Below are 23,123 nucleotides of genomic sequence, written 5' to 3' on the forward strand. Positions count from 1 at the left end.
AATTGGCCTCTAGCTCACTCGTGACATTTATTTCCGCAGCCTTCAAGCCGACAGATCTGTTATATAAAGCTCAGACCCTTCTTCTCCTGCATGAGCCGATTGCCTTCTTGACAAGGGCCTGGTGTGTGCTAGGAAAACCTTCATTCCTCCACAGCCAAGGATGATCCATCTCACCCAAACGTTCCCTGCCCAACAGCCTGCTGGATGCCCAGCCAGCACCAGCCCTGCCAGCGGCTGCTCGACTGCAAAGCATATGCCAAGGATCGAAGTCTCTGTCGGGAGTAGGCTGGCTATGAGGAGCAAGGACCAGCCCTAGGGATGAGGAAGCCTCCACAGAGCCTAAAGCTCGAAGCGAGCCAGAACACCACCTTGGAAACAAAGCTCATGTGCCATAAACCCACGCACACATCCCTTTACGGTGACAGATCCTCCTGCCCTCAGGGTGCCACATCGCTCCTGCGCTCGCACACCTTCCCAGCCGAGCCGGGCAGCCAGACAGCGAGGGCTCATTAAGTCGCCACGCGCTGTAACTGCAGGTCACTGCCAAATACTATCTTTTATCTAAACAAAAGGTTACAGGATCAGGCTTGTTTTATGCAACAACGCCCTCAGTGCTTCCACTCCTGAGAGCGAGCAGTTAGGTCTGTACACCTCGCCGAGCCATCAGCCACCTTCCTACCTCCACCTTCTATGAACCAATACCAAATTAAAACAATACCAAATTAAAGGATATTCTCTCTCCTGAGCTGCGCCTCCAGTTTGGGTTTCTGTACCAATAAATATCCAGCAGGATTCCCCCCAAGAAGGTTCTCATGAACTGGTGGTTTAAGCTTTACTGGAAACCGTGTTCCCTACCACGCTAATTTTTCAAATCAATCACTTTCTCATTAAGTGATTTGAATACTTAAGTCAGAAGTGAAAGGAAGGTTCTTACTCATGAGACCTAAACAACACTGGTCCTTCATCACAGCTTGCAGCTCTTGATAACCACCTCTGCTTCTGGCACAAGATGTCTAACACACCATGATCTTCACACCTTTGGCTGGCTGGAGATTGCACACGTTGTACTGCCCTGGCAGAGACCGGCAATGCTCCTGTGGGTGGGTAATACCGGCAGTTAGAGAACCATGAAATGGTTTGGGTGGGAAGGGACCTCAAAGCCCATCCAGTTCCACTCCCCGCCACGGACAGGGACATCTCCCACTGGATCAGGGGCTCCAAGCCCCATCCAACTTTGCCTGGAACCCCTCCAGGGATGGGGCAGCCACCACTGCTCTGGGCAACCTGGGCCAGGGCCTCCCCATCCTCACAGCAAAACATTTCTTCCTAAGCTCTCATCTCAATCTCCCCTCTTTCAGCTTTGAACCGTTCCTTCTCATCCTATCCCTGCACTCCCTCATCAAGAGCCCCTCCCCAGCTTTCCTGGAGCCCCTTTCAGTCCTGGAAGCTGCTCTGAGGTCTCCCCACAGCCTTCTCTTCTCCAGGTTAAACAACCCCAGCTCTCTCAGCCAGTCCTCAGTTCACCTCTGTGGCCTCCTCTGGACTCGCTCCAACAGATTGATGTCCTTCCTGTGCTGAGGACTCCACATCTGAATGCAGGGCTCAGGTAAGTAGAGATGGATTAACTCACCAAGGTACAGTATCTCAGCAGCTTGCAGTCAGCTGCAAACAACCCAGCTCCCTGCCCTAAACCTGACCATCTGCAAAGACAACGTCGGTGAAACCCACCCACCCCAGCATGCCCTCCAACTGTGCCCCAGAAACTCCTGGGCTTCTTTGTGAGACGGCAGCTCTGGACCTGCTTTATCCAGCAGTTCAACACAAAACACATCAACAGTCCCTGGAGCACAGCTGGAAGCTGATGCCTATCCCCTCCCACGGGAGTTCCCTCATCACTAGGCTACAAAATCATGTTCCCGCTTGCTTTCAGGCTTTGATGATACAAATCTGACGTTCCTTCCTACACAGAACCCCAGCTTCAACACAAGAGGCAGCACATCCCCTCCCTCCTTAGCCTGTAGATGCCATTTCCCATCTCTCTCCCACCCACCCACAGGCACCACACACACCCATGATGGATCCTCGGGTGCAGCCAGCAAACCACAATGACTTCTGAGCTGGAGGACTCCACAGGCACACTCTGCTGCCCTGCACAGGGATTTGCTCTTCCCATGAGCACAGGTTGCTGAAGAAAAGGGTCAAGCTGCATCGGAGCAGAAGGAGCTTGATTTTTTTCCAGGCAGCAAATCAAAGCCACACAATAGCATTTTGTTTAAGGAGATCTGGGAAGGGAGAGGAGCCCCTGATCCAGTAGGATGCATCCCGGCCCATGGCTGGGGGTGGAACTGGATGGGCTTTGAGGTCACTTCCAACCCAAACCACTCCATAAGTCTACACAGAAGTGGAGCCAGAGGTGCTTTTCCCACACAAGCTTCCAAGGGTTTCCCATGTGACGGAGACCGTTCACCACCCGGAGCCGGGGATATCCTCTCCCAAACATAAGGCACGCTGGGCTGCGGAGGGGCTAGCATGCAGGCAGGCAAAGGGGCTGCCCCCACTGAAGGCACACAGCATTAGCTGCTCCTCCTCGAGCCCTGCATCAGCTCCCCAGGTTTCTAAGAGTCTAACAACGCCAAACCACAGACAGCTCAGCACAAAGCAGCTTCCTAACACTGCTCAAACAGAGCTGTTTGCACCAGTGTCTGTGCAGACAACGGAAACTGCAGGATCAAACTGCAGACGAGATCAGAATTGCCGCTCAAAACATAGAAATGTATTTAACAGGACAAAAAAACAAAGCCTAGCAATAAAATAAAAAAGTAACCTTAACCACCATTTCAATTGAGAGTTCATATTTCTATTCTAACAAACAGCTGGAGCGTCCCAGGCACTGAATTTCACCACCACGTGGATGCAGAGCTGAGGTTTCCACCCATGAGATGGCAGAGGCACCACGGGAGACTCCGTGGAGCAGTGTTTGTTCTGGAACCCAGCAAGGAAATGCATCCCCTCTGCCCAAATCACTTTTCCCCCCAACCTGACAGGATCTTAACTGGGAAGACAGGAAGCAAAGCTTTGTTCCAGGCAGCAAGAGCGGCAGTCCAGTCCCACAGAATACAGCATAATGTTTTCCAGTTTGGAGCTCTACACGTGGGAAAACAAAGCCCGGTTTGCTGTTTCCCTCAGAGACACAGAACTCCTCAAAAACAGTCGGGCTGGTACCTCCACAGAGCTCCTCGTGTTCGGGCGAGGTGGCTATTTGGATGATGACTCACCCCTACAAGCCAGGGCACCCAGCCCCAAACTGCTGACTTAGGGCTTGGGATGCAAATCCGCCAGGAAGCAGCGTTTCCCTGCCAAAGGCCGAGGTGCCCAGCCCTGGTCAGTGCTGCACGTCACGACGGGATGCGCCGTGGCAGCCAGGCTGCTCCGGGCACAGCCAGCAGCGGTGGTGCCACACAAGCAGCTCTGAGACGGAGCTTCCGATCGCGTGTTTATTTAGGAAACGTGACTGTGAGCAGTGTTTGGGGAACAACCTGTACCTGCAACTGAACAGTTATACCAGTTCTGATGCTGTGAGACCGTATAGCAGGGAATAAAGCAGAGAAAATACTGGTAAAAGATAGCACAATAAAGAGAAAATCTCTCCCTCAGCTGCAGTTCTCGCCTCAAGGAGAGATTCAAAGGGAAGAGGACAGGAATGAGCAAATTTATAAAACAATCTTGCTCTCGTCGATCTTCTAAAGCTGCTTTTTTCCCCCCCTTCTCCTATCTGTGCTCCACAGAACTGACACCCCAACAGCAATGTTGGAGCCACAGCCTGTGATGAGCCCAGCAGGAATCATTGAATCCATTTCAATGCTGTTTTGGCACCCAAAACCTTTTAATAACCCACTCAATTAGGAGGAAAACAATTTCTAAGCATCAGTTCTGTGGCCACATTGTTCCGAGCCCATTGACATTTATTTCGCCATGACCTGGGTCCAGGCTAGGAATGGCAACGCCATGCAGGGAGGAAAAACGCTGAGAGACGCTGTTGGAGCAACAGGAGCAGAGACAGCTCCTCCCCGTGTCAATGCCGATGTTGGTGCTGCTCAATCCTTTTCTGGCCAACCTCACTGAGGAGCTGAAAATGCTGGAATACACGGAGTAAGAAGACAAACCAACAAAGTGATGGCGTGCCATCAGGATGCAGCCCATGGATACCTAGATTAGATTTCTCAATGTGAGGGTGGCGATGCGCCAGCACAGGTTGCCCAGAGCAGTGTTGACTGCTCCATTCCTGGAGGTGCTCAAGGCCAGGTCGGATGGGGCTTGGAGCCCCTGATTATGGGAGCTGTCCCTGCCCATGGCACACGGTGGAACTGAATGGGCTTTGAGGTCCCTTCCAACTCAAACCATTCCATGATTCTATGACTGTTTACAAATCAAAGAGTCTGAGAATGAAGCAACTGAATCAGGCCCAGCCATACAGAGCTGTGTACAAGCGCTCACCATTATTCACTAACAATTATCCAGGAAAGGGAAACAACTGAACAACTTCTGTGAGTCTGTCAAACATTCACATCCACCACAGTCTTTAAAAACCAACTCGGAGGCTTTGCCAAAGCACTGAGAGGATCAGCAGAGCTCATTTCCACTCCCCAACACCAGACCCTGAAGTTTAGCATCACCTCAGCAGCCCCTGACACCGCAGGGAGCTCTTCCCGCCCAGGGATGACAGGGCAGGATTGGGAGAGGTGCGGGCACAGGGCCTGGACCTCGCTCCGCACAGACCTGACCCACTCCTGTCTCCCTGTGCTGGGAGCCAGCGTTTGTTGCCATGGTGAAAGCTCTGACACACTGCGTTTCCCCACTGATTTCCTGCTGCACTACAAACCACAGATGCTTCGCACAGTGCCGCTTAACCGTGCGGCGACAAGGAACCCCGCCACCATCCACATCACCCAAACGAAGAACAGATTCGGCCACACGCTGTCCTTCCCTGCTCGTTCTGCCAGCAGCATCTTCCAATTCAACTTTAGCTACACCACTATCAAATCAAATCTCTCCTTGACTCGTCTATACTAATTAGGTGCTCCATCCGAGATTTCTCAGGACATGGAAGACCTGATACACTTCTGAAGAGCTGATCTTGCATCCTAAATCCATCTGCCTGTAAATTAAGCCCTATAAAAGGTCAAGAAATTTGATCACCATCCAAAAATGCTGCTCTAGAAGGAAAACACGCATGCCTGTCCAGATTGCGACTGAGACAACTGATAATCCCAGGCCTAGGACAACCCACCGGCCAACCTTGGAGCGCCGAGTCCCTGCTGCCAGACATGCTCTCACAGCAGCTCACACTCCACGCTGACTGGTGAGATGCAAGGGCTCCTGCAGGACTTCTGCAAACCCGGATTCTGCAGCACAGAATATGCAGTTCTGCTCAGAGCAAAGCACGCCGACATCCTCCAGCCAAACACAAACTCGAGGCCTGCCATTCCTGCAACATGTTTTAGACAGAAACACCAGCAGCCACTTTCCTGTTCTCCTGGAGATGCTGAAGCGCAGTCAGTAAATCCCTGACACTTTCACAGGCTCTGCCAGTTCCCCACCGACCGAGTGTCTCCAGAAAAAACAGCACCTGCACACCAAGGACGATTGGTTTCCATGTGTTCTCAAGCAGCTCCAAGATTCCCAGCTGAGGTTTTCCCAAAGACAACACCTGCTGCAAACCCAGTGCTGTTTCACGGGCTCCACCAAGTTGTCTTCCAAAACACTGTTTTAGAACTGCTTGTCTTGCCATGATTGGATTTGGAGCACAGCATGCCAGAGTGACCACTGCCACCAAAACAGATGGACAAAGGAGGGTGTTTCTCCAGGAAACCCACCGGCTGGGGACTGCACTCTGAAGATCTACCGAAAGGAGAATTTATCACTCTCATCCCATCCTTGTCTTAAAAAAAACAGTGGCACAGACTCCAATCCTGCTCTGGAACTGCTAAACCACTGTATTCTCCTCTGAGCTCACGTGAAGCCACCAACCTCCCGACTGGCTTTCCCACTGCTCAGCGGTCCAGGAAAACCACAATCCAGTTCCAACTGCGGCACCAAACTGGGACCAACAGCAGGCACACAACAGAGCAGAGATGAAAGCCCACAGTGTCACAAATGACTCAGACACTGAAGAATCACCTGCTAAGTGCGAAAATACTTCCAGTCGTCCCTCCCTGGGCTTTTTCCTGGGTAAAGGGAGCCTCAGCTGGAAAACTGCTAATATTTGGTTCTGACTCAGTCCAGGCTTCCCTGTGCCCTTCAGCTGCTGCAGGGAGCACAGAACCCTGCGGCTGTGCCAGGTAGTGGGCGCACAGCACCCACGCTGCAGCACACGCTAGGAGGGAGCCACCGTGATTCCCTTCTCCACCAACTCAGTGTTTCATTTCCAGTAACACAAAGCAGCCCATCAAACTAGCATGAAGGAAAAGTCTCTGGGTTTTTTATCCCACACTTCCCAAAGTGGCTCAGGTGAAAAACAATGGCCCTGGAAGCCAAATGTTAAAATCATTGAATGGTTTGGGCTGGAAGGGACCTCAAAGCCTATCCAGTTCCAGCGGCTCGTTATCCCACCCAGCAAGGGGAAACCTTACTGGCACTGCAGGAGTATGTTATCCTTCCCATCTTCCAAAGCAGGCCAGAACAATTCCCTGCCGAGCCCATGGGGCTCCTGCATAAGCAGGCACTGCCTGAGTTGGTGCAGGTCAGGAGCAGCCTCGGCCGGGAGGCGCTGCATGTGCTGCCAGGAACCCAACTCATCAGCAGCGCTCCAGCCCAGCCGATAACCCTGACAGAGCCACTCGTGAAATCACAGCCCGAGGATTTCCTACAAGCACGTCTGGAGAGGAAAGACCAAGTGTACAGACAAACCCTTTCCAGCTTCAGAGGCTGCCGGTGCTACTGAGCTTAGACTAAAATTCGGGAAGTGCAGAAACGTGGCCAGGCTGTTACGGGCCAAAAGGCAAACATTTTCCTGCAGCATCAATTATTCCAGCACAAAGGAAACTACAGACAAGGTTAAGGACCAGATCCCCTTGCCATCACAGCAGCACACAAGCCCACATAGCGGACATTTCCCAATGCAGACAGCAGACAGACCAGCTGCTAACACAGCTCCGCAATAGAGCTGGTGACTGCCAGGACCATCGTACCTACAAGGCAGCAGTGATCCCAGGCCTCGAGCTGAGCTTAAAACCTTTCCTGAAGAGAAGCCAGCTGGAGAGTCAGAGATCTTTTGAGGAAAGGAAAAACCTTACGAAAGCTTGCCCTGCAGAAATCCATGTGCACTTTCTGTGCCTTGAAAGGGCTTCCCTTCATCTGCCTCATCCCAAGTCACTTCCAACAGGACTGACCATATTTTTAAAGTTATTGGAAGGAGGCACGAAGCTTCCATCTGTTTGCTGAGAGGCAGCAGACATCGGCAGCCTCCAAACCCAGCCCTTAATTGAAACACTTTAATCTGCTGCCGCGGCCCCACATTCTCTTCTATTCCCAGCAGCGCCGAGGCGTGCGCTATCCTAATGGAGCTCTGACAGTCGCCCTGTGCCTGGCTCCCTGTCAAACCACCCCAGCCTCCAGCTCCTGGCCCACAGTCGCACGCTGATGCCCTACAGAGACTCCTTTTCTTCTAAATGATCTTTGAGACGTGATAATTAATGGACTGTAACAGCAATCAGATGCTTTAAGAAGCTGAAGGCAGAGCTTCCAATTGCCAGATCATACACGAATGCAGCAAACGCCGAACAGATACCGGACCGCAAAGAAACCATTAAATAGGACGGTCAGTACCACAGCATCCTCAGCGTTCCACAGCACCAGAGTTCAGGCCAGGCACTGCATCCACCCACAAGCCAAGATGCCAACTCCACGAGCACAGAGGGCCACAGCAGGGCTCGGCTGCCTGGTTTGGGGAAGTCTTCCTGACAGATCCTCAATGTCAGGAGAAGCCCACACCTGGATTGAGCCACCCTGGCTTGGCATTGTCCCCAAAGACTGCTGGGATAACCAGAAGCACCAGCAACATTCCAGCACCATCAGGACCTGTGTGTGTCAGAATTAAACACCTCAGGATAGCACCCAGCAAAGCATGGCAGCGAACATCCTGGGAAAGCTGACTATCCACCTGGTGCCGGGGCTGTTCCGGGATCTCCTGCCCATCCTCTGAACATCACCGATGAGTGGAGCTCGGCTCCCCCAACACACGCAAGCAATCGCTGTACTATTTTTGAGCACAACGTGTCAGCTCCACTGGGTGTGGGAGTTTGTTTGTGTGGGATAGAATGATTCGACTGCTTTGAAACTTGGCTGAAGCCACACAATTCCCTTTTTGTGGAACCCCTTTGATGGCCATTTAACAGGGAGGGCGAGGTTCAGCCTCAGCCACACAGGCTCGGGGTCGGAGTTGCTAGAAAAAGACACACGGTGACTAACGATGAATCAGTTTTCAGCGGTTTCTTCATCTTAAGTGTTAAAGCAGCGCATTAAACCCTGGATCGGGATCAGGGAAAGGGCCTGGTCTGTCACAAACGAGTGCAATGGCTTAAGAGTTCCCAAATCGCCCTACTTAGACCTGCCAGGCTCCACAGGGAGACGCCTGAGTCAGCTTAACCCTTGCTTGTGGACATTCAGCTGACAGCAGCGTCTCGGTTGTGCTGTGCAGACAACGCTGGACTGATGGACAGATGGCAGGATGGACGGACGGAGGGAATTGCATATGGACAGAAGGCAGGAATGACGGACCACAGCACCCACCACACTCACAAGGGGAAGTTGCAATTCATATGAGAATCTCTCCAGCCATGGAGAACTTCCACTACAAACTGCAACTTCCACACTGCTGGCCATGTCGGAGCTTCTTCCTGAAGTCTCATTTCAAGGGGGAATATGGAGCCATTACACAATTGTCCTGACAAAAGCACGAGGAGTTGAGCTGCTCAGGCCAGCAGGTTTCTATCGCGATCACACGCAGCCGGTACAGGACGTGGGGAAAGACGCACAGTTGCTGCTTCTCCATGAAAACATCCAATACGGGAGGAGCCCAGTCTCCTGGCAACACACAGCTCTTTCCTTATTTCCCTCTAACGCGATTCCTTCGTCAAGCACAGAGGAGGATACAGCTCTAGAAACCCTAATTAGGCCTCCGCAGCATTCACAAAACCTCTGCGCTATCTACCAGAAAAAGAGGCACTGATCCCTTCCTACACCACAGTCAATCCTCTTCCTGCTCTCTTTCCTCATAGGGGCAATTCCTGCCCCAGCTCAGCAGCACCACCACCCCGTTGCCTGGTGTTTGGTCTGCTCCCACAGCTTCACTTGGCCTCATCCATGGCAGCCCCGAAGCTCCAACACATGATTGGGAGGAAGGGATACTGGAAAAGAGGTGGGAGGCAGCCAGGTGGAAGAGGTACAGGAGAGGCACCCACATCCCCCTGCAATTAAGCTAACAGCAACACAGTAGGTACTAATTACCACAGCCCTTTTGGGCTGTTCCTCACACAGGACACGTGCCCAGGTCCATTGGTTCGTCTTTTCCCTGCAGGAGCATCCCCACCACCCACTGGTTCTCCCGGCCCCATTCCCACCTCTTCCCACTGCCAGACTGATGCAGCAGCAGCCAGGTCTCAAACTGAATCGTGCTCCTGCATTCATCTCCCATTCCCAGCTTTTAGGCTTTGACCAAACCTCCCCACCAAATGAGAATGAAAACACAGCTCTCCTGCAGCAGACAAACAATGAGAACAAAGGGCACGCGAGCAGGAGAAGAGATGCCAAGGAATTAGCGACCCGCAACTACCGGCCTTTCTTACGGCCAGGAGGGACCAGCAGCGGGACAGGGGAAGATCTCCCAACACTGAAAAAGAAAGGAAAACAATTAAAAAGTGGTGACCTTGTGAGGCCCTCGTGGCAAAACAAGCAGCACCGGGATTGAACAACTTCCATCCGGTTGAACACCCATCCGCCGTCTGAACTGAGCTGGAATCATAGAACTATGGAATGGTTTGGGCTGGAAGGGACTTCAAAGCCCATCCAGTTCCACTCTCTGCCACAGGCAGGGACACCTCCCACTGGATCAGGGGCTCCAAGCCTCATCCAACCTGGCCTGGAACCCCTCCACCGATGGGGCAGCCACCACTCACAGCAAAATATTTCTTCCTAAGATCTCATCTCAATCTCTCCTTTTTCAGCTGAAAACCATTCCCCCTCACCCTATCCCTGCCCTCTCTGATCAAGAGCCCCTCCCCAGCTTCCCTGGAGCCCTTTTCCATACTGGAAGTTGCTCTAAGGTCTAAGGAAGTCCCTGGGATGATTTGTAAGCGGGAAGTGTGGAAAAACAATTCTGCAGTGGGGCACTCAGGAGGGTTTAGAACAGGAACAAGGAAGGGTTTCTTGTGACAGCTGAGAAGAGATAGAGGACTGGGGCGGGGGGTGGGGGGGACAGGACAGGAGGCGGGAAGTGAAGAAGGGAGCAGGCAGAAAGATCTCCTCCAGGTGCCCATCAATCCCAGCCAGAGAAGCCACTCCAGCTCCCGCCCAGCCAGGACAACGCTCCAGATCAGCCTCACCATCCACTTGATGTCAGTCGCTGGCAGGGTTCACACAAACTGCCTGTTCCCTTCCATTCCCTCCATTCCAGGGACAACCATGCACACACACCTCCTGCCCCTCAGGGCGATTAACACCCCTGTGTGTCAGTGTCCCCACCACTGCTGATCCACATCTGACCATCGGAGTGGGGTTCCATGGACCATCAGAGCGCACCACACGTGTTCTCTTCCTCTCCGGAAACAAATGTGCTCCTCAATTTCAAAGCAGATGGAGAAATCCCAGCACCAAACTATTCCCTGCTTTTCTTTCCTTGGGAAAAGGGGACACAAGCCAGGAATGAGATGATCACGCTGTTATCTTCCGATGTCATGTCAAAGTCCGCTTGACCTGGGAAACATCCATAGGAAATGGAAGTGGACTTCAACACCTCTCCAACAGGAGCAGCGACGGACACCAGCCCTCACAGTCCTGAATCCCACCTCCTGGAAAAACTCCAAAGGGACAGAGCATGATGTATTTTTAAGCTTAAGGAGACGTTCACTCTGGAATTCCTGTGGAGACATCAGACGAGCACCCAAGGAGGGCCCGTGTGGAGCAAAGCAGCTTTTTCCAAGGGAATGGGACGTGGGATCAAGTCTGCACAGGGTTTTGCTCTACTGGAACATGGACCAACTCTTACATGCAGCTTCTGTGGAACAGATCCCCTCCGGAAGGGGCTGCCAGCAATCCTGCTGCATTTTGTGATCACAGGATTGTTTCAGGTCTCAGCATGGCACCATTTTCCCAAGGCTTTCTGTTCCCTCGCAGCATTCCCACTCAGTCAAACCATCCCAAGTGTTATCATGATGAAATCAAGCTCCAGGGAACGTTAGGCTGTCTTCCCATTGCCATCCCAAACCACTTTCCCATCCAGACTAGCCCTGTCCGACACATTTAATACCACTACTTCCCCTGCAGCTTCACAAGTCCCAGAGCCCGGGACAAGCAGCTCCTCTCTCCTTCCCCACTCCTGGCCCAGAGTCAGCAGCAGCAGCTCCATCGGAGAGGGAAAAGAACTGGAGCACCACACAGGGTCTGTAGGCAAAGAACAATCCATCCGCTCCCGCTGCTCTTCCCGGACTGAGATTTGAAAGAAAATCTGACCTCGGAGTAGAGAAAACTTCCAGGTCAGGTTTCAGCTCCGAGCTATTCCAGCTTGGCCTGGCACAGCCGAGCAGAGGGCAGCTGCTCCAGCACAGGTATTCCCCAGTCTCAGAGAGCCCTCCGAGTTGGGAAGGACTGCGTCTCCTCCACGCAAGGGAACATGCAAGCATGCCGAACGCACTACTGCAGGAACGCTCCGCTCAGTGGCACAACTACTAAATCCACTGGGAAAGAGCAGTGCCACTTCCAAAAGCCAACAACCTATTATCCTGGGCTACCTCACAGCCATGGGAACGAGGGAAAACCACTGTGGAGCAAAGCACGAGCTTGGCAAGCTCAGCACCCTCTCCCATCATCCACAAACAATGGGTAAAATCCAGCCCTGCCAATGGATTCCAGACAAATTCCTTTCAATCCCAACAGGATTCCAGGTAAAATTTGTGTGCGCTTGGCTGCTACTTGGAAAATCCAACCATTTCAAAGCACCGGATGCTCTCCACCTTGGAATCGCATGAACTTCGGAGTGAGCACTGCTCCAAAGCAGCCCCAGCTCCAGGAGGGAGGCTGGAAATGGGAACGCCACTTGCAGCCACAGGAGTGACTTCTGCCCATAAGGATTAACCTCCCAAGTTGGAAGGATCCAAACCGATCGCTCCGCTTCCATCACAAGTGTTCAGCTCAGCTCTGCCTGAACAAGAGCAGCGGAAGCATAAGGCAGAGTGCAGCATCCACCACCCAATGGCACAGGAGGAGATGCTGGATTATCCGCGACAGGGAAACACAACCCAGTTCCAAAGGGAACCATCCCGGAGACGTTGGGTGACTGATTTCCAAACAGCCCCTGGAACTAATTTTCCTTACTTGTCTGGGCAAAAAGCCAGAGATTTAACAAATGGAAGCAACGCTGGATTGACACGGATCTTCCGATACAATGCGAGGATAGAGAAAACACACCGGCTGATCCCAGCTCCAAGGCCTCCATCCACAGCGCTTCCGAGGCCACCACGGCAGCAACAGTCGCAGGGCGAGCGGGATTCAGCCCAGGCCTGCACGCTCCCGGCTGCCTTCCCATCCCAGCACTGCTTCCATCTCCATTTTCACCCTGCAACAGCTTCCAGAGGAGACTCCGGCATTCCCACAGCTGCCTGTCCTGGCAGACAGGCCCACTCCAGAGCTGGGCAGGACAGGGCAGTGCGGCTCCTCACCGGCCACGTTCTAGGGCTGAATCGAGCGGCCGGGATCGGAGCGTGGACCTCGAACCCTCAGCAACCCCCTTCATCCCCCATGACTGCTGCATGGCCTCGAAGACCCCAAAAATCAGAATTCCGGAAAGGCCAGGAATATCCAGAAAAAGAATTTTTGAGCCCAAGGAGACCCAGAAGAGGAATTCCTCAAGGCCTGGAAGATCCAAAAATGAAGAATGCCTGAAAAGCCTGGAAAAGCCCCAAAAAAGGAATTCCTGGGAGGCCTGGAAGACCCAAAAAGAGGGAAACCTAGGAGCCCTGGAAGAACCAAAAAGAGGGATACCTCGAGGCCCTGGAAGACCCAAAAAGAGGGAATCCTAGGAGCCCTGGAAGAACCAAAAAGAGGGATACCTCGAGGCCCTGGAAGACCCAAAAAGAGGGATACTTCGAGGTCCTGGAAGACCCAAAAAGAGGGATTCCTAGGAGCCCTGGAATATCAAGAGCTGGAATTCGTTGGAGCCTTATTAGACCCCAGAAAGAAGAATTCCTTAAAGCCCCGGAAGACCCCAAAAAAGGGCTTCCTCAGAGTCCTTCAGTACCCAAAAAAGAACAATTCCTGTGAGCCCTGGCATATTCAGCGCTGGAATTCCTTAAAGCCCTCGAAGCCCCCAGAAAGAGGAATTCCCGGGGTACCTGGAAAAGCGGAATCCCTAGAAGGGCTGCAATACCCAGACCTGGAATTCCTCCCAGCCTGGAAAACCCACAGCCAGGGCTTCCTGAGGGCCTCGGAATCCCCAGACCGGGGCCCGGGTTCCCCGGTTCCCTCCTCCCCCTCGGTACCGGGCCGGGCCCTCACCTTGGCGCGGGTCACCAGGTGCGTGGCCAGCTTGACGACGGCGAAGTTGCCCTTGCCGATGGTTCTCTCGATCTCGTAGTAGCCGATGCGGGCGGTGGCGGGCCCGCGGGGCGGCGGCGGGGCCGGGGGCAGCCGTGGCGCCGGGGCCGCCCCCCCCGCGCTCGCTGCCGCCGCCGCCATCTTGGACCGAGGAGCGCTGCCCCCCCCTCCCCCCCGCGGGGCTGCGGCACCGCGTGAGCTCATCGGGGGGGGGCGCTGCCACGGCAACGCGCGCCACGGCGCCGCGGCGGCACGTCAATCACCGCCCGCCGCCCGCGCTCATTGGCCGAGCGGCGCCGCCCCAGACAACCATTGGGTGGCGTAGGTCCCGCCCCCGACGCGTCTCATTGGCTGGATCCAGCTCATCGGCGTCTCTCATGGGGTAAAGGTGGTCCCGCCCCCTGCTGTGTCCCATTGGTTGGGTCCCGCCCCCGACGTTTCTCATTGGTTAGCGGTGTTCTCCTTCCTTGCGTCTAGGCCACGCCCTCTATGCGTCTCATTGGTGGACTCTGGCCGCGTAACGCCCTTTCACGTTAAGCCACGCCCACTCTGCTTTCCCATTGGTCTGTCCATGTCAGGCCACACCCCCGCACATTTGGTCATGCCTCCATACGTGAGACCACGCCCATTACAGTTTCCCATTGGTCCGCTCTAGTCAAGCCCCGCCCACTGGTCTGCGATTCCGCCTCTCTCACGGTAGGCCACGCCCATTCCCGACTCCTCCTACTAGGCCACGCCCGTGCGTGTGGCCGCGCCCGCAGCGCTCCCCATTGGCCGAGCTTCGCCCGTCCCCGCTCCCCATTGGTTCGCTCTGGCCCCTCGGCGCCGCCGTTTTGAAGCTAAACCGAGGGGAAACGGTGAACGCGGAGCAATCGCTCTGCCAATCGCGTTCCGCTCGGAACGGACGAGTCCGTCCTCCCGACCCCTAAGGTTAGGGACGGCCCTAAGGCCGCCGAACAGTGTCAGGGTCGGGGTGACGTCACGGTGTCTTCCGGGGCGGGACTTCCGGCGGAAGCGGCTCTGGGCGGGGAAGCGGAAGCGGCGGTGGCGGCGCAGGCGCGGTGGGAGCCGGGCCGAGGGGAGGTAGCGGCCGGCGAGAGCGCATGGAGTCGCGGGGGGAGCCGTGAGTGCGGGGGGTAAATGGGGCCGTGAGGGGACGGGCAGCCGCCATTCCGCCGTGTAGGGGAGGAGAGAGCCCCGGGGCGCGGCGCTGGGCGGCGGTAGAACCGCCCTATGGTGGAATCCGAAGGGAAACGGGGCAGGGGGGCGGGGGAGAGAGCCCGCCTGCAGCGGCGGAGGAAGGGGACGAGGAGAGGATGAAGGGAAGGAAGAAGAGGAGGAAGAGGATGAAGATGAGAAGAAAAGGGAAGGAAAGGGAGGAGGAGGATGAAAATGAAAATGAGGATGAGGAGGATGAGGAGGATAAGGAATGGGAGGAGGAAGATGAAGATGAGGAGGGAGGGAAGGGGAGGATGAGGGAAGGAAAGGGGAAGATGAGGATGAAGATGAGGATGAAGATGGGGAGGGAGGGGATGAGAATGAAGATGAGGAGGGAGGAAAGGGGAGGATGAGGATGAAGACGAGGGAGGGAACGGGAGGATGGTGTCGAAGACAAGGAGGACAAGAGAGGGAAGGATGAGGTTGAAGACAAGGAGGACAAGGAAGGAGAGGATGAGGTTGAAGATGAGGGAGGGAAAGGGGAGGATGAGGATGAAGATGATGAGGAGGACTACAAGGAGAAGGAGCTCCCCTCACAGCCCTGCAGACCAACCCTGCCCCTGGTTCCGTGCTGCACCCTCTCCTGAAACAGAGAGTCCATGTCTGGCCCCGCTGCTCCCCAGGGCTGCCATTCACTGGGAGCAAGGAAGGGCTATGCTGTGGCATTGGGTACTGCTGGACACCGTATCCCAGTGCTCCTCCTGCCGTAGATCCTAGATCCTTCAAGATCAATACCACTGTGGTGCCCTATCCCCTCCAGCCGGATAATCCCGCCTAGCAGCCGGGCTCAGCCACTGTAAGCTGGATATTCCGACACTAATAGTGGCTGATCCGCAGGGTCTTTCTGGCTGCGATCAAAGCTGAGGTATCTGATCAATGCCTCCAGGAGGAATCTGCAGAGCCAGAGGTGTTCAAGGCCAGGTTGGATGGGTCTTGGAGCCCCTGATCCAGTGGGAAGTGTCCCTGCCCATGGCAGGGGGTGGAACTGGATGGGCTTTGAGGTCTCTTCTGACCCAAACTAGTCCATCCTATCACCTGGGATAAAGTGGGTATTGTTGTCATCCAGGAGGCAACACATGGAATCATCCACTGGGCATGTCAGGGAGCCTTTGTCCCCAGCACAGCTGAAGGGAGCTCCTCTAAGATGTTCTTTCCACAGGAACAGGATGAGCCAGGGAGACTCCAATCCAGCTGCAGTTCCACACGCTGCTGAAGATATCCAGGGCGATGACCGGTGGATGTCACAGGTGAGCCAGGGAGTCGCGCCAGGTTGGATTCTCTTTCCTGGAAAGCTGGGGGCTGTTGGGTGAGCGCTGCCTGCCCACAGTTCCCATTCCAAGGCCGTAGCAGCTCTGTTGCTCCAAAGCTGGTGGCTGGTTTGTTAAATGAGGCTTGGAGCCCCTGATCCAGTGGGAGGTGTCCCTGCCCATGGCAGGGCTTGGAACTGGATGGGCCTTAAGGTCCCTTCTGACCAAAACCATTCCATGATGCTACGAATGGTGGGAATGGCACAGCTCAGTAACTAGGAAACTGGTTGGGCAGTTGTCCCTTGCAGCAAAGATACCGAGGCGGAGCTGTTGGCCAAGCACTCAGCCAGAGCTCACCCTGCTGCTTTCTTTTCACAGCACAATAGATTCGTCCTGGACTGCAAGGACAAGGAGCCTGACGTGCTCTTCGTGGGCGACTCCATGGTGCAGCTGCTGCAGCAGTATGAGGTATCGCTAAAGGAAGGAGGACAAGGGGGTTCCAGAGTGGTTCTTTGGTGATTGATGATCACGCCTAAGACTGACAGTTCCGTCTTTTCTGTTCCGATTTCACCGCCATCCCTTCAGGTTTATCCTGCCTTCCTTCCTTAACTTCCCACTGCTCGTACAAAGTCTTCCCAGCCTGTGTGTAAGCTGTTTGCAGCTTTCATCTGAAGCTGTCGCTGACTGCCTCCACTTTGACATGAGTACTAAACCCCTTGCTAGTTCCCAAGTCTCAGATTCCAGGCTCCTGAGGGCAGCTGTTGGGTTCTCTGCAGGTGCATCTTGGTGGCGAGAACACAACCCTCTCACTTTTGGGGTGCTGTAGTATCAGCACACCCAATTTCCCTAGAGCTCTTTTGGAGCAAGGAAGAGTTTAGCTCCGCCGCAGTAGTGGCTGCGCAGCTGTGTTCTGCGCCAGCGGCTTCCTGGAGCGATCCCGTTTGTCCCGTGGTGAGGAAAAGGATTTGTTCAGGTCATAGATTCCTCCTTCAGGAGCCCTGTTGGTAGGGATGCAGGGGACACGGTGCTCTGTGACAGACCCAGCCCTCTTTGTCACTGCCGAGCAGGGCAAATCACTGCTGGAGAGCACTTTCCCTTCCTTTGTTTTGCCAGTGCTCAAACCTCAGCAGCTCCCTCCAGGTAAAGACTCGTCCTGGGTCTAAATGCCCTGCAGAAGTGAGTTTTGGGAGGATGCTTTGTGACTGCTTTTCGTGTCCCTGGAGACATCGCTCCTCTTTCATGATCAGGAAATAGCTCTGAAATAGCAAATTGGTTTCTGATTGCAGATATGGCGAGAACTCTTCTCACCTCTTCATGCGTTGAATTTTGGAATTGGTGGAGACACCACAGGACACGTTCTATGGAGACTGAAGAATGGGGAACTGGAGAACATTAAACCGAAGGTATGAACAGAAAACTGAACCAGGCAGCCCCATGCTGGCTCAGAAGAGACTTCAGGGCTTGGGTGGTGCAGACCTGAGCCAAACTGACGCTTGACCTGAGTCTTGGCCTAGCTGGCAGGGTGCGGGTGATGCTTACACAGGGTTTTCAGGGTCAGCAATCCAATTCCAACTCGATTTGAAGAAGCTGCAAATGTTTCTTCTCCCTGTAGGTCATCGTTGTTTGGGTTGGAACAAACAACCATGAAAACACAGCGGAAGAAGTGGCAGGGGGAATCGAGGCTATCGTGCGCCTGATCAACACCCAGCAGCCACAGGCCAAAGTGATTGTGCTGGTACGTCTGTTGGCGCGGGAAAATAAACTGAGCCCCATGCTGCTGCGGTACTGGGAGCTACTGGTCGTTACAGGGGAGGGCAGGTACTCAGTTTATCTTGTGCTTTGTGCCTGCTTCCCGTCTTCCCTTGGCTTTGCGAGTGTCGCCCTTTCATCCTCTCCACAGATGGCAATGATCGTTTCCATTAGCGGCAGCGCTGCCCAACTTAGAGACATAGTTAAACAAGTCCTGTGGGGGCAAAAACGGTGCCCAGATTGGAGCAGGGATTGGAAGTGCTGATTGGTTTCCTTGTCTTGCACATCAGGCAGTGTCTCTGTGGCAAGGAGCTGGGCGGTGGCATTCAGTGCAATGAGCGCTGCTGATCTATTAAGGGAGAAATAAAAGCAAGCAAGTGCCTGGCCCGTTGTAGCACATCTGGCTTCTTTGGTTGCATTCCCAACTAGATCTGTGCAAATTCTGATGCAAGGGCTGAATTGCTGTTGTCATGGACTCGTAAGTCTGGACAGGCTGCCTGGATTGGAAGGGGACGCAGACATTGTGTTGTCCAAGTCCTGTGAAGCTCTTTTGTGCTTCCCTCTTGCATCAGGGTCTGCTACCTCGTGGAGAGAAGCCAAACCCACTGCGGCAGAAGAACGCCAAGGTGAACCATCTGCTCAAAGCCTCGCTCCCCAAACTGCCTAACGTCCAGCTGCTGGATGTGGACGTGGGCTTCGTGCACTCCGATGGCACCATCTCCTACCACGACATGTTTGATTTCCTGCACCTGACGGGAGGGGGCTACGCAAAGATCTGCAAACCCCTCCACGAACTGATCATGCAGCTGCTGGAGGAGACCCCCGAGGAGAAACGAGCTGCCCTGGCCTGAGCAGCCGGCGTCGGCATTAACAGCATCATCCAGCCCATCAGATCAGTTCTGTCACTGGCACTACAGAATCCTTCTTTCTTAAAGCACTTTTCCATTGTAGAATGTTACCGGATGTTCGTTCCTAGTGTTTTGAGGGGGAAGGCTGATGTTTAACTGGTCTTGTACATACGAGGGCCGGCTCGGTTGGTTTTATTGCAGGAGGAAATTAGCTGAAGACGAGTTTTACTTTTAAACCATTCCTCATTTAACAGGAGAACAGGACTGTTGCTCTGTGCCCCTCTCATGTCTCGTTGCTCTGTGGTTGTCCTAGAACCCCTGTAGCCTGTCTGACCGCCCGCGCACGGCTCCCGCTCACCGCTCCCAGCTGTAGGGATTGTGCGCTGTGTATTAGCCCGTGAACACGAATCACATTCCACTCGCAAAAGCCGGAACAGATGCATTTTTTTCAAACTCGGTCCTGCCTTTTAGAGTTTGTTGGGTTGGTTTTTTGTTTGTTTGATTGAGTTTATTTTCTGGGAGGGTTAAGTGACTCTTGTTGCTTTCTCGCCCCTTTTTGAAGCAGCATGAACTGAATTCAGAAGCATAAAGAAGCAAGTGGTTAACCCCACCAGTGTAGCTCTCGCGGGTGCCTGTTTCTGTGCTGATTTCACCGTGCCTGCTAGCTGGGGTGCTTTTCCCCTTTCCTCCCACCGCGCTTTCCCCAGGGCAGTCTCATTCCGGTGCTTCTGGCCGTCCTGTTCTCTGCTCCTGTCTGCGTGTGGTGTCGCTGCCTTTTAACAGTTGCTCAGTTGAGGATTTTAATTGTCCTGTAAACACTGCACAGGGCAGTCGCTTCTCTAGAAGCGACAGTCCTTTCTCCACGATGCCTGTGCCGCAGGGCTCTCTGCAGTGCTCTTTGTCATTCTTTTTGGTTTTTAAGTGACTGTTAGATCCTTTTTTTCTAAAAGAAACCCCTCTGATCGGTTGGCCCTGTCTTGAAGGCCTGAATCACTCTGAAGCTTTACAGATTCCAAGGTGTATATTTCTTTATCGCTTCTGTTTTACTTGTATAAACATTTTATTTGAGCAACTACAGCCTCTTACAGTAAAAAGCAAATTAAAGGCATAGTTTTTGCTGCCCTGGGAGCTGCTCCTCACTCTGGATAGGAGAGCTTGAGGGGAGGTGCCCTCCTGCAGGGCTGTGGCCAGCTGGGATTCTGGTTTGGTTTGTTTTTGTGATGAGAGCTGGTTGTAGTCTATGACTGATTGTATGAAAACAGCCTTTCCTTCAACAGCGAGAGGTTCTCTTGTTCAGAAGGCAGCTGGCTTGGACCCGAAAGGCAGAGCCCCAGTGGATGGATAACTCAACTTGCAAAGAAAACCATTTTAAACAGAGCCTGTTCCGCCCTGGCTTTACCTGCTGGAATTCGATGCTGTGGAATTGCGCTCCGCGATCTGCTGACGCAGGGCTCCGCTCTCTTTGTGAGCGGGTTCTGCTGCCCGGCAGGTAAATTGGTGAGGAACAGATAGCTTTTATTGGGCACTTCTCCTCGTGTTCCAAAGGGGTGTTTTGGTGTCTGCAGCTACGTAGGTACAGTGTAGTCTTTCCGCCCTTTTTTAATGAAAGGCACTGGTGTGGAATGCCGCCTGTACCCCAGCACTGGGGAATTCCTCGGTGTCCCCACTACATTCCCCTCTTCCTGTAGCTTTATCATAGCAAGATTTCTGCCTGGATTGCATGCGTAGTGTCTGTTTTGTTTCCAGTATTTGTGGTCTACACACAGATGAAGGAAAGGTGAAGCGTTCCCCTTGCCAGGAGAAATAGGAAATTGCGGAGTAGAAGAGGGGTTACGGTGCAACCCCCACGAGCCAAGCTAGGAGCGCGCTGCTCCCCAAGGCTCACTCGCCTCTGTGGTCTGGAGCTTCGCTGCCTTGCAGGATGGGCTTTCAGGGAACACTGCTCACGCTTCTGAGAAGGTGCTCACTTGAGGAGTTGGGTCAAGGGCGAGTGGAGAGCGAGATGTTAAAAATAAGCTGTGGTAGAGGGTTCTTGGAGAGTTATCCCACCCGCCACACACCTTTTGGGAGACAGGATAAACCACGTTCTGCTCCTCCTGAGCTTTTCAAGAGAAGGGGAGAAAGCAGCATGCTGGTTTAATCTGTGCATCCCTGCTTCCCTCTCTGCTCTCGCTGCGTACTTGGCTCAAGTGATGCTACCCAGGATTGTTCTGTGCGCGGTGTGAGTCAGCCTCTCCTGGCAGGGCGCCGAGCAGGCCAGGACGTTTGGCTCCTGAGCCTCCTCCAGCGTCACCGAGACTGGCTTGGCTTGGCTTGGCTTGCTACGGTGCTGCATTCTGTGTTTGATTGGGTGCTCCCAGCTCTCCTCTGCTTCCGTAACCCTGCGGTGCTGCTGGTGCTGCATAAGGAGAGCGAGAATGGCTTCGTCTGCTCAGACTTCAGCTCTGCTTCTTGCTTCCTAGTAAGAAACTGCCCCGCTCACCACCGTGGTGTGGGAGGGCAAGGATGGGTTCTCCCTCCTCGCTGACTTCATACTAAAAACCGAGCGTCTTGTAGTGTAGAAAATCTTTAGTTCCAGCTCTGGGCGACCGATGTCCCTTGGGATTGAGGCTAGGACAGCGGGAACGGTGTCATTGTTCAGGATTGCCTGGGAGAGAAATGGCCAGTGGGGCTTCTCTGCTCCCTAAGCAGCCTGGTTGTGTTCAACAGCACCAGAGCCCGCTGTCCCCTCTGTGTGGGCATCGCCAGTTTCGTATTCAGTGCAGCAGAGAGAAAAAGGTGTGGAAGGATGGAAGGAGCCTCTGTAACTTGCCAGGGGATGGGAGAATGACAGGAAGGGACCAGTGTGGAGGAAAGCCTGTACCTTGCCCACAGGCAGCGCCCGTCACCGCTCACCACCCTGAACCCTCCCCGGGAGTCACAAATTGTGATTCTGCTTTGGCAAAAATGCATCAGCTGGTAGAACTCGCTTTGTTAGTGCGTATCGCAATATAAATGTCACTGTTTCACCCCACCGTCTTGCAGCCTGTGTGTGTGTGTGCGTGCGTGCACGCGACTGAGGCGTCTTTCCTCCCCCCTCTGTGTCGGTGGCTCGTTTTGTTCGCTGTCTGCGAGGCTGGGGAGCTGTTGCCCTGTGCCCAGAACTGCCAAACGCACCTCCCACCGGCTGCCCTTGCAGCGGCCGCTCCCAGATGCCTTGGGAGTCACGCTTGGCTCCATCCTCACTCGTTTAATAGCCACTCCTCCCCCAGCTCCACTGGGGGCTTTGTCTGTTTGTTTTCCCTCTCCTTTTGCCATGTGGAGCTCGGATCCTGTGCCCCGAGGTTCTGCAGGTGCCCAGTGTCTCTTGACAGGACATCAGCTTGTACTGGATTTATTGAGCAGGGAACACACATCATGCAGCCCTGTGTGCACTCATCCCAGCGGAGGTGATACGCAGGTTGGAGTTCTGCTTCTCGCTCCTGCATGGGCATCCATCTGTCCCCCCAGCACGTCGTTCCATCTGCCGTCAGCGTCACCCCCTGGAAGCAGCGTGCAGACTGGCTGAAAAGCGCTTGGGGCTCCTCACCGAGAGGACCTGTAGAAATAAAGTGCACAATAGCAGCAGCGCTCTTGTCTCCTGGTGTTTGTCCCGCAGAGAATGGAGGGAAACCGGCAGCTGAGCTCTTGGATGTCCGTTCAGGACTAGCAAATGGCTTTCTCTGTCAGGTCAGGTGTGGCTGACCATTTCCACAGGGGAGTCAGAGCCAAAAAACCCAGTGGCAGGCACATAAAACTGGGATGAAAATGCCACCAGGCCCTTAAACAGAGGGTGTGAGAGGGAAGCTTGTGAGCAGCTGGGATGAGGGTGTTGGAGATGCGCAGTAAACTGCTGCGTGGCTTCACTTCTGCTTCCCCCATGAATGAAGCTGTGGAAAAACAAGGAGTTACTTTGGATTACATCAGGCTGTGGTGGTGAAGGGTGCTGCGAGTGGGAGGGGAGGCTGTGGGATTGCAAAAATCCACTGGAAGAGGAGCGGTGCCTGCGTGGGGAATGGTTCCGTGCCTCCGTGCTGGCTGTAGCCGGGCTGGGCGAGTGGCTTGGACGCAGAGGAGCCGTGAGGCAGTGGCCAGGGAGGAGGATGTCCTGCTCTGGCCACCCGGGGCTGGACACAGTTTCTGGTACCCCACAACCACCACACAGCTCATCTGTCCGGACTGGGTGGCCGCACTGACCCATCTGAGTCTGGTGCTGGGATGTGACAACCCGTGAAGGAGG

General features: G+C 54.1%; 2 protein-coding genes across 6 annotated transcripts in view; one reads left to right on the forward strand and one right to left on the reverse strand.

The window, feature by feature from the left end:
• Positions 1-13,977, reverse strand: part of SIK3 (SIK family kinase 3) — a 59,498-nt gene extending 45,521 nt beyond the window's left edge. The window contains exon 1 of one of the 2 annotated variants that reach the window (XM_054087158.1): positions 13,765-13,977. In XM_054087158.1, coding sequence (XP_053943133.1) covers positions 13,765-13,944 — 180 coding nt within the window. In that variant the 5' untranslated portion in view covers positions 13,945-13,977. The remainder of the gene's footprint in view (positions 1-13,764) is intronic. The other variant, XM_054087156.1, reaches the window with a different exon arrangement.
• Positions 13,978-14,580: 603 nt separating this feature from the next.
• PAFAH1B2 (platelet activating factor acetylhydrolase 1b catalytic subunit 2) lies at positions 14,581-22,362 on the forward strand. 4 transcript variants are annotated; one of them, XM_054087166.1, is made up of 6 exons: positions 14,581-14,733; positions 16,181-16,268; positions 16,647-16,736; positions 17,555-17,671; positions 17,881-18,003; positions 18,590-22,362. In XM_054087166.1, exons 2-6 carry the CDS (start codon positions 16,188-16,190, stop codon positions 18,866-18,868), a joined length of 690 nt encoding a protein of 229 aa, XP_053943141.1. In that variant the 5' UTR covers positions 14,581-14,733; positions 16,181-16,187; the 3' UTR covers positions 18,869-22,362. The 4 variants fall into 4 exon arrangements, with proteins under 4 accessions (XP_053943141.1, XP_053943139.1, XP_009569988.1 ...); XM_054087164.1 differs by lacking the exon at positions 14,581-14,733 and adding an exon at positions 14,799-14,926; XM_009571693.2 differs by lacking the exon at positions 14,581-14,733 and adding an exon at positions 14,827-14,896.
• The last annotated feature ends 761 nt before the right edge of the window (positions 22,363-23,123 follow it).

The sequence above is a fragment of the Cuculus canorus genome, chromosome 23 (assembly GCF_017976375.1).
Source record: "Cuculus canorus isolate bCucCan1 chromosome 23, bCucCan1.pri, whole genome shotgun sequence".
NCBI lineage: Eukaryota > Metazoa > Chordata > Aves > Cuculiformes > Cuculidae > Cuculus > Cuculus canorus.

Bases quoted from the DNA above. Each gene is read 5' to 3' on its own strand.
- PAFAH1B2 (XM_054087164.1), top strand. From the start codon at position 14,907: ATGGAGTCGCGGGGGGAGCC. The intron at 16,737-17,554 runs GTATCGCTAAAG...TTCTGATTGCAG, and splicing joins AGCTGCTGCAGCAGTATGAG to ATATGGCGAGAACTCTTCTC. The intron at 17,672-17,880 runs GTATGAACAGAA...TTCTCCCTGTAG, and splicing joins TGGAGAACATTAAACCGAAG to GTCATCGTTGTTTGGGTTGG.